At 39.7% G+C, this 14,315-nt stretch overlaps 1 protein-coding gene across 4 annotated transcripts in view; it reads right to left on the reverse strand.

Annotated features, from left to right (window-relative positions):
* Positions 1 to 7,517, reverse strand: part of LOC133638707 (MAM domain-containing protein 2-like) — a 40,975-nt gene extending 33,458 nt beyond the window's left edge. The window contains exons 1-4 of one of the 4 annotated variants that reach the window (XM_062031579.1): positions 7,480 to 7,510; positions 4,578 to 4,662; positions 3,991 to 4,201; positions 3,762 to 3,872 (exon numbers count right to left, since the gene is read on the reverse strand). In XM_062031579.1, the coding sequence (XP_061887563.1) occupies positions 3,762 to 3,872; positions 3,991 to 4,021 (142 nt within the window). In that variant the 5' untranslated portion in view covers positions 4,022 to 4,201; positions 4,578 to 4,662; positions 7,480 to 7,510. Of the gene's footprint in view, positions 1 to 1,206; positions 1,345 to 3,761; positions 3,873 to 3,990; positions 4,259 to 4,577; positions 4,663 to 7,479 lie in introns of those variants that run through there. The other 3 variants (XM_062031577.1, XM_062031578.1, XM_062031580.1) reach the window with 3 other exon arrangements.
* Between the last annotated feature and the right edge of the window lie 6,798 nt (positions 7,518 to 14,315).

Here is a 14,315-nt window from a genome sequence, read left to right on the forward strand (position 1 = left end):
GAGCTGAATAACACTCACAGTGGGTCCAACAAGTGGTATGACCAGCTTGCTATACTGCAGCAACTAAAGGACACGGCGAGCTTGTTGATTGAGGATGTGTACCAAACTAATGTAGAGATGAACGGAACGAAAGTCAATGATATGAACTATTTACTATTTAGTTTGTTAGACAGTAAGTTTTGTTGAACCATATGTCAACAATGACGTTGCTCTTCTCTTACACCGACCTTCGAGTTCCTACAATTTGCTTTGACGGAGTTCAGTCTCATTTGCAGACAATAGAATTATTGTTGAATTAAGGATGGGCGACATGGCTCAAAATCTGTATTTAATTACATTTTGCAACCTCTTGTGATAAAGATATCTGACAATATATTATTTGGTATACAAACAATAATAGAACAATTTCAAAATACGTTGCAAAGGCCCCTAATTTGGCTGCTGACGTTTGCAATACCAACCTCGATTTACGAACCCCTCTATTTGCAAACTTTTGGATTTACGAACCTTTACATTGCATCGAATATGCCTTTGTCTGCGAACTATGTCTTTGTGTACGAATGCTTCTTTCACTAATTTTCTAACCCGCTGGCAGCCCTTTTGTTTTTGCTCGTATTGAAGAGATTGAGGACGCCGGTTTCGTATACCCCAGCAAGAGTTTATTGTGATCAGAATTTCTGGAAAAAGATGCCAAAGAGGACTTATTTCACAGAGCACACACACCCGCCCCCCTCCTTATTTCCCTCTGTCTGCGTGTTTCTCGTGAGCTGCTCCTATAATTTTTACCGATAATTTACTGTAAGTTTATTTTACTTTTTAAAATGTTTATTATTGTAGCAATGTGGTTGGTAAAGTTAAGGACTTTTTTAGTTTCTGATCCTTTGTGAGGGCACCAAAGGGACTTCTGTGTCTGTGTGCGTGTTGGCAGAGCAGAATATTGTTGTTGATTTATCGCCTTCTTGTTATGTTTGTTTGATATACATGGTTGGTATACTTTATATTGCTTTCAAAGTGTACAAACCATCACTAAAATATGGACTTTTGAAGGTAAAGCTTGGGTTCTATTAAGTTATTTTTCATTTTCCCTCAAAACTCGTAAACTTTTTGTATCAGCAACCTTTTTAACCTTGCTAGGCTATTGTAATGTTTTATATAAATGCCTCCACTACATAAATACTGTAAATCAGTGTGCATTGCGTTTTGTACCAGGCTCTAGTGGTTGTACTCATCACTGTGAACTGTATGCCAGCTGAGTGTCCTTCTTTGAATGATCGCAGTTATACCCATTGGAGGACTTTGATTTATACAGGAAGTCTCTTGTTGGCCTTACTCCATCCTATTGAAGCTCTCTCCTGCAAAGAACCCAAAGTCATTATGCCCTACATTCTACTGACATTTATCACTTGGTTGTCCCATGTGTTTGGATCGCTTTTTGGAAAAAGTGCCTTCAATTTTTCCACCTCTTTTTCCACAAGTTCAGTTCATTCTGCAGGATGAACTGAACTTGTCAGAGCTCATTTCTGTCGGTACCGTTTGGGCATTCATAATAAAACTAATTAAGAGAGTCCTACAAACAGTGTAAATGCTTTTTAATTGTAATCTGTTTTTAGTTCATCTATTATAATTAATATTTAAATGCCCCAAAAGGGACAAGCAGTAGAAAATGTATGGATGGATGTGTGAGGACGTGTGTTGCCGACCTCTTGGCAAGTCCTCTTTGAAAAAGGGAACTTGAACTACAAAACCCAAAACCAGTTATTTTACGCCACACATTTTCAATGGGAGACAGGTCTAGACTACAGGCAGACCAGTCTAGTACTACAAAGCCACGCTGTTGCTACTGTTGTACGTTTCAGAATTAATGGTGCCTTCACAGATGTGTGTATTAGTGCCCTGGGCACTAATACACACCCATACCATCACAGATGCTGGCTTTTGAACTCTGCGCCTATAACAGTCCGGATGGTTCTTTTCCTCTTTGGTCCGGAGAACACGACGTCCACAGTTTCCAAAAACAATTTGAAATGTGGACTTGTCAGACCACAGAACACTTTTCCACTTTGCCTCAGTCCATCTTAGATTAGCTCGGTCCCAGCGAAGCCAGTGGTGCTTCTGGGTGTTGTTGATAAATGGCTTTCGATTTAAATAGTAGAGTTTTAACTTGCACTTACAGATGGAGCAACGAACTGTAGTTACTGACAGTGGTTTTCTGAAGTGTTACTGAGCCCATGTGGTGATATCCTTTACACACTGATGTCGCTTTTTGATGCAGTACCGCCTGAGGGATCCAAGGTCACGGGCATTCAATGTTGGTTGGCCTTGCTGCTTACGTGCAGTGATTTCTCCGGATTCTCTGAACCTTTTGATGATATTACGGACCGTAGATGGTGAAATCCCTAAATTCCTTGCAATAGCTCGTTGAGAAGTGTTGTTCTTAAACTGTTCGACAATTTACTCACACGTTTGTTCACAAAAATTGCCCCATCCTTGTTTGTGAATGACTGAGCATTTCATGGAAGCTGCTTTTATACCCAATCATGGCACCCACTTGTTCCCAATTAGCCTGTTCACCTGTGGGATGTTCCAAATAAGTGTTTGATGAGCATTCCTCAACTTTCTCAGTCTTTTTTGCCACATGTGCCAGCTTTTTTGAAACATGTAGCAGACATCAAAATTATTTTTTCCCCCCCTTTTTTATTGAGACAAAAGTTATTTATGTATTTAATATTTGTATGTTTACTATGGTACATTATTTATTTTTTATTTATCTGTTCACTGTTCTGTTACAGAGAACAAGGACGTTGGATAAAATTGTTATGGCATGAAAAGGGGTAGGATTAAATAAGCTCTGCTTCTTCCTACTCCTTTTCGGACATGCTGTAATGAAACAACTGGAACATGAGCTCAGTTACAGCTCATGTTATTCTATTCTGTGTTATATGTGTTTGATGTTGCACGATTGCACCAAGAAAGATTCCTAGTTTGTGAACCCAATCTCAAACAATGGCAATAAAAACGATTCTGATTCTGATTCTGTGTGATGCATTACATTGTATTGTATGCATGTTCGAAATAAACTGAAACTGACCTGAACTGAATGAGCTAATATTTGCAAAAAATAACTAAGTTTACCACTTGTATTTGCAGTCTATTCAATTGAATATAGGTTGAAAAGGATTTACAAATCATTGTATTCTGTTTTTATTTACCATTTACACAACGTGCCAACTTCATTGGTTTTGGGTTTTGTAGATGTTTTTTCCCTGGTTGAATAAAGGTTAATACAAAGAAATTGTTTATTGTTTATGTATTGTTACTTGCACCTGAAATTCACTACTCAGACCCAGAAATTATATTAGAAAGAAATATTGGTGGAAAAGAAGCTTATGTTCATATTACTCCGCAATTACTTGACAAGGTTTCTGTTGTAGAACAATCACAGTAAATGAAGGATCTAATTTTCATTCATTTGATCCCATAACATAAACAAATGTTGTCATGATTGTTCCCAGCTGAACTTAGGACTGGACCAGTGAGAATGCCTAAATGTGCTCTTTCACTGAGTCCAGATGTTCAAGGATGTTGGAGTCTATATAGAGCAGATGTGCTCCTTCTCAGCAGCATTAGAAGTGTGCGCTAAACAGCTGCATGTAGAATTGCAAAGTCCATGTCAAAACTGCAAAGGTTTGCAGCAGGAAAACATTTCAGAATGAGAAGCGTGGTTGAGGATGCCATTCGCCACTAAGGAAAGTTTCCATTACCGTTTTTGTTTAGGGTCCAGCTGGTAAAGTCGACATCTGACGTGTAACCGCAGGTGTTGGCCTCAAAGCTGCAAGAGCCTGGCAACAACGCCATTTGGGCTTGGATGGTGGCTTGAAGGGTGGGGGGGGGGGGGGGAACAAAATGGCAAGAATGAATCACAGACACTGGCGTGCACAGAAATGTATCCTCACACAACCTGCATGGCACCACCGTTAACAAAGTACTCACCAGCTAACGCCAAAAGGAAGAACGGAAGCATTGCGATGCTTCGTAAGTTGACACTTTCAAAAAGAAAAGCGAAGATCTTTTTCTGTCAGGATTCCTGTTTGTCATCTGAGTGTCTCTCCAGGCTCACGGACTGGCAACACACTGCTTCAATGTCCCAAATGTGGACAGCAGAGCCCAATAAAGAGGAGGGGGCCAGGGGATGAGAATGAATCTGAATGGTTGGAAAGCAGTGATGGAGGAAGGAAAGAAGAGGAAGGAGGTGTGGAGACTTAGCAGGGGGAGAATGTTGAGACAAAGTAGGAGATGTTATACATGAACTTTACAAGTGTCCTAAAAACATCAACACTGCTAAAGCGCATACTTGCCAACCTTGAGACCTTGGTTGGGGGGGGGGGGGGTTTGGTGGTTCGGGGGTGTATATTGTAGCCCGGAAAAGTTAGGACTGCATGGGATTCTGGGTATTTGTTCTGTTACGTTGCGGATGTTCTCCCGAAATGTGTTTGTCATTCTTGTTTGGTGTGGGTTGACAGTGTGGCGCACATTTGTAACAGTGTTAAAGTTGTTTATACGGGCACCCTCAGCGTGACCTGTATGGCTGTTGACCAAGTATGTCTTGCAGTCTCTTACGTGTATCTGTAGAAGCCGCATGCAACATGTGACTGGGCCGGCACGCTGTTTGTATGGAGAAAAAGCGAACATTAAAGTCAGTGCCATCAAGGCACGCCCTCAATATTGTTGTCCGGGTGAAAATCGGGAGAAATTCGGGAGAATGTTTAACCCGGGAGATTTTCGGGAGGGGCACTGAAATTCGGGAGTCTCCCGGAAAAATCGGGAGGGTTGGCAAGTATGCTAAAGAGCTGAGCTTGAACGCACGGAAATTAATGTTTGTCACACCAAAATATTAATGGAAGTTTAAAAAAAGACAAATGTAACTTCCCATCACTTGAGTTCGATTGTCAGCTCCACGACCAAAGTGTCTGAACACGCTTTGGTTTTAGAAAGCATTTTGTTTTCCTTCTTTGTGGGTCAACACTTTCCGCTTCCTGCTAAATTGAAACTTGTGATTGGATACTCACTTTGGAATGACAAGTGAGTATCCAATCACAGTCTCGTTAACATCAGGCTACCTACAAACCCCGTTTCCATATGAGTTGGGAAATTGTGTTAGATGTAAATATAAACTTTTTAACCCATATTCAATTGAATGCACTACAAAGACAAGATATTTGATGTTCAAACTCATTAACTTTATTTTATTTTTTGCAAATAATAACTAACTAGGCAGCACGGTGGCAGAGGGGTTAGTGCGTCTGCCTCACAATACGAAGGTCTTGAGTAGTCGTGAGTTCAATCCCGGCCTCGGGATCTTTCTGTGTGGAGTTTGCATGTTCTCCCCGTGACTGCGTGGGTTCCCTCAGGGTACTCCGGCTTCCTCCCACCTCCAAAGACATGCACCTGGGGATAGGTTGATTGGCAACACTAAATTGGCCCTAGTGTGTGAATGTGAGTGTGAATGTTGTCTGTCTATCTGTGTTGGCCCTGCGATGAGGTGGCGACATGTCCAGGGTGTACCCCGCCTTCCGCCCGATTGTAGCTGAGATAGGCTCCAGCGCCCCCCGCGACCCCGAAGGGAATAAGCGGTAGAAAATGGATGGATGGATGGAATAATTAACTTAGAATTTCATGGCTGCAACACGTGCCAAAGTAGTTGGGAAAGGGCATGTTCACCACTGTGTTACATGGCCTTTCCTTTTAACAACACTCAGTAAACGTTTGGGAACTGAGGAGACACATTTTTTAAGCTTCTCAGGTGGAATTATTTCCCAATCTTGCTTGATGTACAGCTTAAGTTGTTCAACAGTCCGGGGGTCTCCGTTGTGGTATTTTAGGCTTCATAATGCGCCACACATTTTCAATGGGAGACAGGTCTGGACTACAGGCAGGCCAGTCTAGTACCCGCACTCTTTTACTATGAAGCCATGTTGATGTAACACGTGGCTTGGCATTGTCTTGCTGAAATAAGCAGGGGCGTCAATGGTAACGTTGCTTGGATGGCAACATATGTTGCTCCAAAACCTGTATGTACCTTTCAGCATTAATGGCGCCTTCAAAGATGTGTGTGTTACCCATGTCTTGGGCACTAATACACCCCCATACCATCACAGATGCTGGCTTTTCAACTTTGCGCCTATAACAATCCGGATGGTTCTTTTCCTCTTTGGTCCGGAGGACACAACGTCCACAGTTTCCAAAAAAAATTTGAAATGTAGACTCGTCAGACCACAGAACACTTTTCCACTTTGTATCAGTCCATCTTAGATAAGCTTAGGCCCTGCGAAGCCGACTGCGTTTTTGGGTGTTGTTGATAAACGGTTTTTGCCTTGCATAGGAGAGTTTTAACTTGCACTTACAGATGTAGCGACCAACTGTAGTTACTGACAGTGGGTTTCTGAAGTGTTCCTGAGCCCATGTGGTGATATCCTTTACACACTGATGTCGCTTGTTGATGCAGTACAGCCTGAGGGATCGAAGGTCACGGGCTTAGCTGCTTACGTGCAGTGATTTCTCCAGATTCTCTGAACCCTTTGATGATATTACGGACCGTAGATGGTGAAATCCCTAAATTCCTTGCAATAGCTGGTTGAGAAAGGTTTTTCTTAAACTGTTCAACAATTTGCTCACGCATTTGTTGACAAAGTGGTGACCCTCGCCCTGTCCTTGTTTGTGAATGACTGAGCATTTCATGGAATCTACTTTTATACCCAATCATGGCACCCACCTGTTCCCAATTTGCCTGTTCACCTGTGGGATGTTTCAAATAAGTGTTTGATGAGCATTCCTCAACTTTATCAGTATTTATTGCCACCTTTCCCAACTTCTTTGTCACGTGTTGCTGCCGTCAAATTCTAAAGTTAATGATTATTTGCAAAAAAAAAAAAAGTTTATCAGTTTGAACATCAAATATGTTGTCTTTGTAGCATATTCAACTGAATATGGGTTGAAAATGATTTACAAATCATTGTATTCCGTTTATATTTACATCTAACACAATTTCCCAACTCATATGGAAACGGGGTTTGTATGAAACATCTCTAGCTGTAAACCAATGCTAGCAAGTAAGACTTTATGTTTTGGTTGGATTTTACCAACTAGTGGCTAGGGGACGCTCTTTATTCAAATGTATGAATGTACGTAATTTGTACGTAATATAAAGAATAATAATTAGCCGAGAGACAGTTAGTATCCTGAAAAACTGAAGTACTACTCTATCCATCCATCCATTTTCTACCTCTTGTCCCTCTCCAGGTGGCGAGGGGTCTGGAACATTTCCCAGTTGCACTCGGGCAGAAGGCACGCTATTACTTTTTAAAAACCTATCAAAGTGTCCCCGGCGGTATCTAAATGTATCGCCATGCAGTCCTTGCTGGAAACATTTGGTACACTCTGAAGTAGAGAGACAGAGGTTAGATAAAAATGTAGGAAACTTACTGCATTGCTCTGAGACAGGAACCCATTTTAGTAGCGTCTTGTTTTTTTATTGATAGACGCCGGTATTTACATACATGGGCCAACAGTGCCACCTTTGGGTAGGAAGTATGAACTGCACATAGTATCAGTACATCTCTCTTTTTTGAAGTTACATTTTTAACTATAAAATTGTAAAAATAAAACATTGTATTGTACTGCTTGAATTCACTTTTGGCACTTTGGAAAAAAAATAAAATAAAACATGTAACACTTACTTTGGTATCTTTCGGAACAACAAGTAAATTTGACCTTTCATAACCAAGTTTACTCTATGACAAGATAACAAGTAAACAACATGTACTTTTGATTAACACTCCTCAATCAGTCTCCTCGGCTTTGTAATATTTCTGTGTGGTCTGACAGAAACATATATCAAAACTACAATCATTGTCTTTAACTCCATCACTACAAGTGAAAAATCTGGGTTTCGTTTTCCACTCTGACCATAGTTTTATACCACATGTAAAAAATATAACAAAAATAGGTTTTTATCATCTTAAGAATACAGCCAGATTTACGTTATAGCCCGGTGCGCCTAATGTACGGAATGATTCTGGTTGTGCTTACCGACCTCAAAGTTATTTTATTTGGTACATGGTGTAATGATAAGTGTGACCAGTAGATGGCAGTCACACATAAGAGATACGTGTAGACTGCAATATGACTCAAGTAAACAACACCAAAATTGTATATGTTCCATTGAAAAAATATAATATTACACATGGTACTCAAAAATCTATCAAAATGTTTTAGTACGACTTTGGTAAGCTATGAAGCCGCACCGCTTGATGGATTGTACTGTGCTTCAACATACAAGTATTAGTATGGTGTGTGTGTATAAGGTAAGCGTTTTGTTTCGCAATATTATTCAAAAGCAACTTTTCTTACCTTCTGGTACCTGCTGATCTGTATTTGGGATCTGCATAAGTCCTGAAAAATTGCGCGGGTCCGCTTTTGTAGTACATGCCAACACCGTAGTCGATAAGCTTCTTCTTTTTCTCTATCGTCTTGTTATGGGACATTCATCCTCCACTGTTGTCATTTCTAATGTAAAGTAGTGTAAAGTTCTTACTTATATCTGCCATAAAAGCGCTAAAACATACCGGTATAGTGAGTTTACATTATTCACCCAAGGTACTTAAATTATGAGAGAGTTCCGGTCAGACGGTTTTTCACGGGACACATTTCCGGCGGATGAGGAGATGCTGCTCCGTTATTGATTGAAGTAAAGTCTGAATGTCATTAAAACAGTTAGCTCCATCTTTTGACGCTTCTTCCACTCCCGTCCTTGCACGCTACACCGCTACAACAAATATGACGGGGAGAAGACGCTGCCGAAGGTGAGCCACGTAAATAAGACCGCCCACAAAACGGCGCATCCGGAAGCGACTGTCAGAAAGCGACTTGAAGATGATCTGTAAAACATAATCTATGCAACATTTTGACCAAAGAACCACCATTGCATGTTATGCAGACCACAAGGAAGTGTTTTCCATTTAGAAAAAAATAATAATAATATGACTCCTTTAATGCGCTCTATAATCCGGTGCGCCTTATATATGAAAAAAGATCGGAAATAGACCGTTCATCGGCAGTGTGCCTTATAATCCGGTGCGCCCTATGGTCCGGAAAATACGGAAATCTTTTCCTGCTTGGTGAAGCAGGTTTTTTCCCACTTTTCACCATGGCTTGTCAGGTTTCTCATTGGCTAAAAGTGGTTTGTTTTGCTGTTTGTATCTGTGATGTTGGCATTATAGCTTTCAATGTCTCCGTTCATGTGTGGCCAAAACAGTAAAGCCCTGGCTCGTCTTTTGCACTTCTCAATGCCAAAATGTCCTTCATGTACGAGTTGAAGCATTTCTGAACGCATTGAAACTGTAATGACAATCCGGTTACCCTTGATGAGAAGAACTTCACTAACCATGGACAGCACCGCTCTGTAAATTTTGTACGGATCACTTGGTAGATGAATCGTCTTTGTCACATGCCGTAACTGACTATCATTCGATGTTGCTTCTGCAATTTGTTTCCATTTGTATGTAGAAACGGGCAAGTGCTTCTGCATAGCGTCCCCAGCTGAGCGTATCAGCCATAACATGATTCTTGCCTGGTGTGAATTGAAATTTGAGACTGTACTTTTGTAGACTAAATCACTGGTTCAGCATTGTCCTTCTAACTGTAATTTGTATTTATTTGGTTAGCACCCTACATCGTGAAAAACATCTTTCTATTTTTGACTGCATAGGCTTTGACCCGTGTTTTCCCCCGTCCACACTGATAGTGGTCAGAACTGTACAGTCCATGCATTCTTTTAATGAGTGCCATCTTTTCGCTTGTCTTGAGTCCAATAATTGTCTGTCTTTCCTTTCCCACTAGAACAAACAATGCATCACATGAATGTGTTTCCCCTTTAATGGTAGCTCTAAACACTCCCTTGTGGGGTACAGGCTGGTTATTAAATGCTCTCAGGTTGAATTGTGTAGGTCTCAACAAAGGTTTTGGTTTCAGTTTCTTATAGTATCTGAATGGCAAAACATTTATTTGTGCACCTGTGTCTATTTTCAGTGGTACATGTAAATGTGCAATCCACTCATCTTCATTACCATCCATGACGGGTAGTGTTAGTGGTTTGAGGTACACTGGTTCATCCTCTTCACTGTCACTTGTCTGCTTATCCTGCCTCACTATATGGACTCTTTTCTTTGAAGAACAACATTTTGCCGAATGATTTTTTCCGGCACATTTTCTGCAGTCTTTTCCAAATGCTGGGGCATTGCTTTAGAGCAGGGGTGTCCAAACTTTTTCCACTGAGGGCCGCACATGGAAAAATTAAAGCATGCGGGGGCCATTTTGATATTTTTCATTTTCAAACCATAACAAAATGTATGGATTTTGTTTTTTTTTACCTTTAGGGCTCCCGGGGACCATAAAGGGTCTAAGTCATTAAAATGTAAAAAAAACAAGTCGAGTTATTATATATATACAGTATATATATATTTTTAACGCTTACAGTAAATCTCTACAGTATATCAACTTCAGGTTGAAATAAAGTTAAAAAAACCAAAAAGGTTTTATGTCTTTTCTGTCAAAGACAACTTTGTTTTTTATAATAAAACTGAAATATGCAGTATTTCCCCCAGTGCCCAAAACATTCAAAAAGCAATGTTTGATGTGAAGTAATTAGAGCCTTAAAAAGATCAATAATGCAGGACACCATTCATTATTATTTTTGAGTAATCACAGTGAAAAGACAAATAAAAACCCATTAAATATATTTGGGACCCAAAAGGTTTGTATCATAAAGTGATACATTTTTATTAGTTTTTTTTTAACTTTCAACACTTGTATGTTTTTGTATGGCAACCACACAATATTTTCCACATAAAACATTTTAAAGTTAAATATTTGAATTAATTGGAGCTTTGAATAGGTCAATAATTCATTATAACATTGAGTTCTTTTTTTCTTTTTTTTTAAGAAATGGCAAAAAAAGAAAAAAAACAGCCTGCATGGCAGCTTTGTGTCAACATTGCAACTTTTTCTAGTCAGATTTCACCTCATTCCACTTTTTTAATGTTTTTTTTTAATTTTTGCAATAGCCTTTCCAGAACGTGTGGCAGGCTGGTAAACTATTAGCTGCGGGCCGCAAATGGCCCCCGGGCCGCACTTTGGACACCCCTGCTTTAGAGCATGTTTATTCCCACATCTTTCACTGTTTTTATCCCTTTGCTCGTCTTTTGCGTCTTTAAGATGATTGTAGCTGCAGTTTGATACTTTCAGATGCTTTCTCCGTACTCCAATCACTATTTGGTGAAATATTAGTGAATCCTAGGGAGTACAGAAATTCCAGAGCTGGATTTTAAGACAAATATCTGTCACATATTGCTCTATTGACTGGTTCTCCTTCTGCATCCTGTTTTTGAAGACGTACCTTTCATAGATCTCCTTCTTCCTTCAGCCATCTTTTTTGTAGTCAAAACGTCACAACAATCTTGCGACTTTTACAGGCAGCAGGAAATGAGTATGAAACTCAGCTCTTTTGCACTTAGCAAAATGCTACCAAAGAATAATAAACATTTGATAATTTGCACAACATACTGTCTACTAGCTTACAACATTGACCACTAGACTGCACATATACAAAATCCAAAACCAGTGAACTTGGCACGTTGTGTAAATCGTAAGTATTTTTTTTTGCAAATAATCATTAACTTAGAATATAATGGCAGCAACACATTGCAAAAAAGTTGGCACAGGGGCCTTTTTACCACTGTGTTACATGGCCTTTCCTTTTAACAACACTCAGTAAATGTTTGGGAACTGAGGAGACACATTTTTGAAGCTTTTCAAGTGGAATGCTTTCCCATTCTTGCTTGATGTACAGCTTAAATTGTTCAACAGTCTCCGTTGTCGTATTTTACGCTTCATAATGTGCCACACATTTTCAACGGGAGACAGGTCTGGACTACAGGCAGGCCAGTCTAGTACACACACTCTTTTAGTACGAAGCCACGCTGTTGTAACACATGCAGAATGTGGCTTGGCACCGTCTTGCTGAAATAAGCAGGGGCGTCCATGAAAAAGACGTTGCTTGGAAGAAACATATGTTGTTCCAAAACCTGTATGTACCTTTCAGCATTAATGGTGCCTTCACAGATGTGTAAGTTACCCATGCCTTGGGCACTAATACACCCCCATACCATCACAGATGCTGGCTTTTGAACTTTGCGCCTATAACAACCCGGATGGTTCTTTTCCTCTTTGTTCCGGAGGACACGACGTCCACAGTTTCCAAAAACCATTTGAAATGTGGACTCGTCAGAACACTTTTACACTTTGCATCAGTCCATCTTAGATGAGCTCAGGACCAGCGAAGCTGGCGGCGTTTCTGGGTGTTGTTGATAAATGGCTTTCGCTTTGCATAGTAGAGTTTTAACTTGCAGTTACAGATGTAGCGAAGAACTGTCGCTACTGACAGTGGTTTCCTGAAGTGTTTCTGAGCCCATGTGGTGATATCCTTTACACACTGATATTGCTTTTTGATGCAGTTCGAAGGTCACGGGCATTCAATGTTGGTTTTCAGCCTTGCTGCTTACGTACAGTGATTTCTCCAGATTCTCTGAACCTTTTAAAGATATTACGGACCGTAGATGGTGAAATCCCTAAATTCCTTGCAATAGCTGGTTGAGAAAGGTTGTTCTTAAACAATTTGTTCACAAAGTGGTGACCCACGCCCCCACATTTGTTTGTGAATGACTGAGCATTTCATGGAAGCTGCTTTTATACCCAATCATGGCACCCACCTGTTCCCAATTAGCCTGTTCACCTGTGGGATGTTCCAAATAAGTGTTTGATGAGCATTCCTCAACTTTCTCAGTCTTTTTTGCAACTTGTGCCAGCTTTTTAAAACATACTGCAGGCATCAAATTCCAAATGAGCTAGTATTTGCAAAAAATAACAAAGTTTTCCAGTTCGAACGGAAAAGTATCTTGTCTTTGCAGTCTATTCAATTGAATATAAGTTGAAAAGGATTTGCAAATCATTGTATTCTGTTTTTATTTACGATTTACATAGCGTGCCAACTTCACTGGTTTTGGGTTTTGTATTTATTTTATAACAATGTATTCCATGTGCTCTTTGTTTTACTTGCACATTTAGGTTACATGCTACATATTTACCTGTGGACTATCTTGAGCCAGGACACTTTGTTTTTTGCATATCATTGCTTGATTGTTTAATACATTAACATATCCACTATAACTATTTGTTGAGTGGTTAATTAAAAAGGTATTTGCAGTCAGAGGTGTAGTAACATGTTACAAATCAGTGCAATGATAATAAAAACTAACAATACATAATTTACATAATAATACTCTGACTTGGTAAGACGTTAATCGCAAAAAAGGAAACAAACTGGATGTATTACACAAAGTACCGTCAAGAACACTGAAAAACAACACAATTGCAGGTGGCAATGAATGGGGTAGAGGTGCCCACAACAATATTCTTTCAGGGGGCCCAGAATTCCTAGCAACAGCCCTGATACCAAGTAAATACAGGACCAGTATTGTTGATACATATACTGATGCAGGTGTAACATGTGCATAATACCTATTACTAGAACATTTACAGGTTGTTATATAAAAAATTATGACAATATAAACAATGTTAAAATATGAACAACACAATTCAAAATATATAAATTTTTGAAAGTAAACAGAAAGGAACTGAAAAATATCAAAAGTCTTAATCTAATGATACTACTTTTGGTTTGAAAACTCTCAAATTACTAAACTATCGTATTTTTCAGGTGCACTTAAAATCCTTTCATTTTCTCAAAAATCGACAGTGCGCCTTATAACCCGGTGCGCCTAATGACCAGAATAATTCTGGTCGTGCTTACCGACCTCGAAGCAATTCTATTTGGTACATGGTGTGATGATAAGTGTGACCAGATGGCAGTCATACATAAGAGATACGTGTAGACTGCAATATGACGCCATTAAACAACACCAAAGCTTTAAACGTTCCATTGAGAATATAGAACATTACACACAGTGCTCAAAGATCTGTCAAAATGTTTTTAGTACGACTTCAGTAAGCTATGAAGCCGCACCGCTTGATGGTTTGTCGGCGCATAACATACCAGTATTATTATGGTGTGTGTGTATAAGGACCGCCAAATGGCACTCATTAGCCGACATGTTACCTGGCGTTTTGCAATATTATGCAGAAGGAACTTTTCTTACCTTCTGGTACCTGCTGATCTGTATTTGGGATCTGCAGAAGTCCTGAAA

This window comes from Entelurus aequoreus, linkage group LG21 (assembly GCF_033978785.1).
Source record: "Entelurus aequoreus isolate RoL-2023_Sb linkage group LG21, RoL_Eaeq_v1.1, whole genome shotgun sequence".
NCBI classification, from domain to species: Eukaryota; Metazoa; Chordata; class Actinopteri; order Syngnathiformes; family Syngnathidae; genus Entelurus; species Entelurus aequoreus.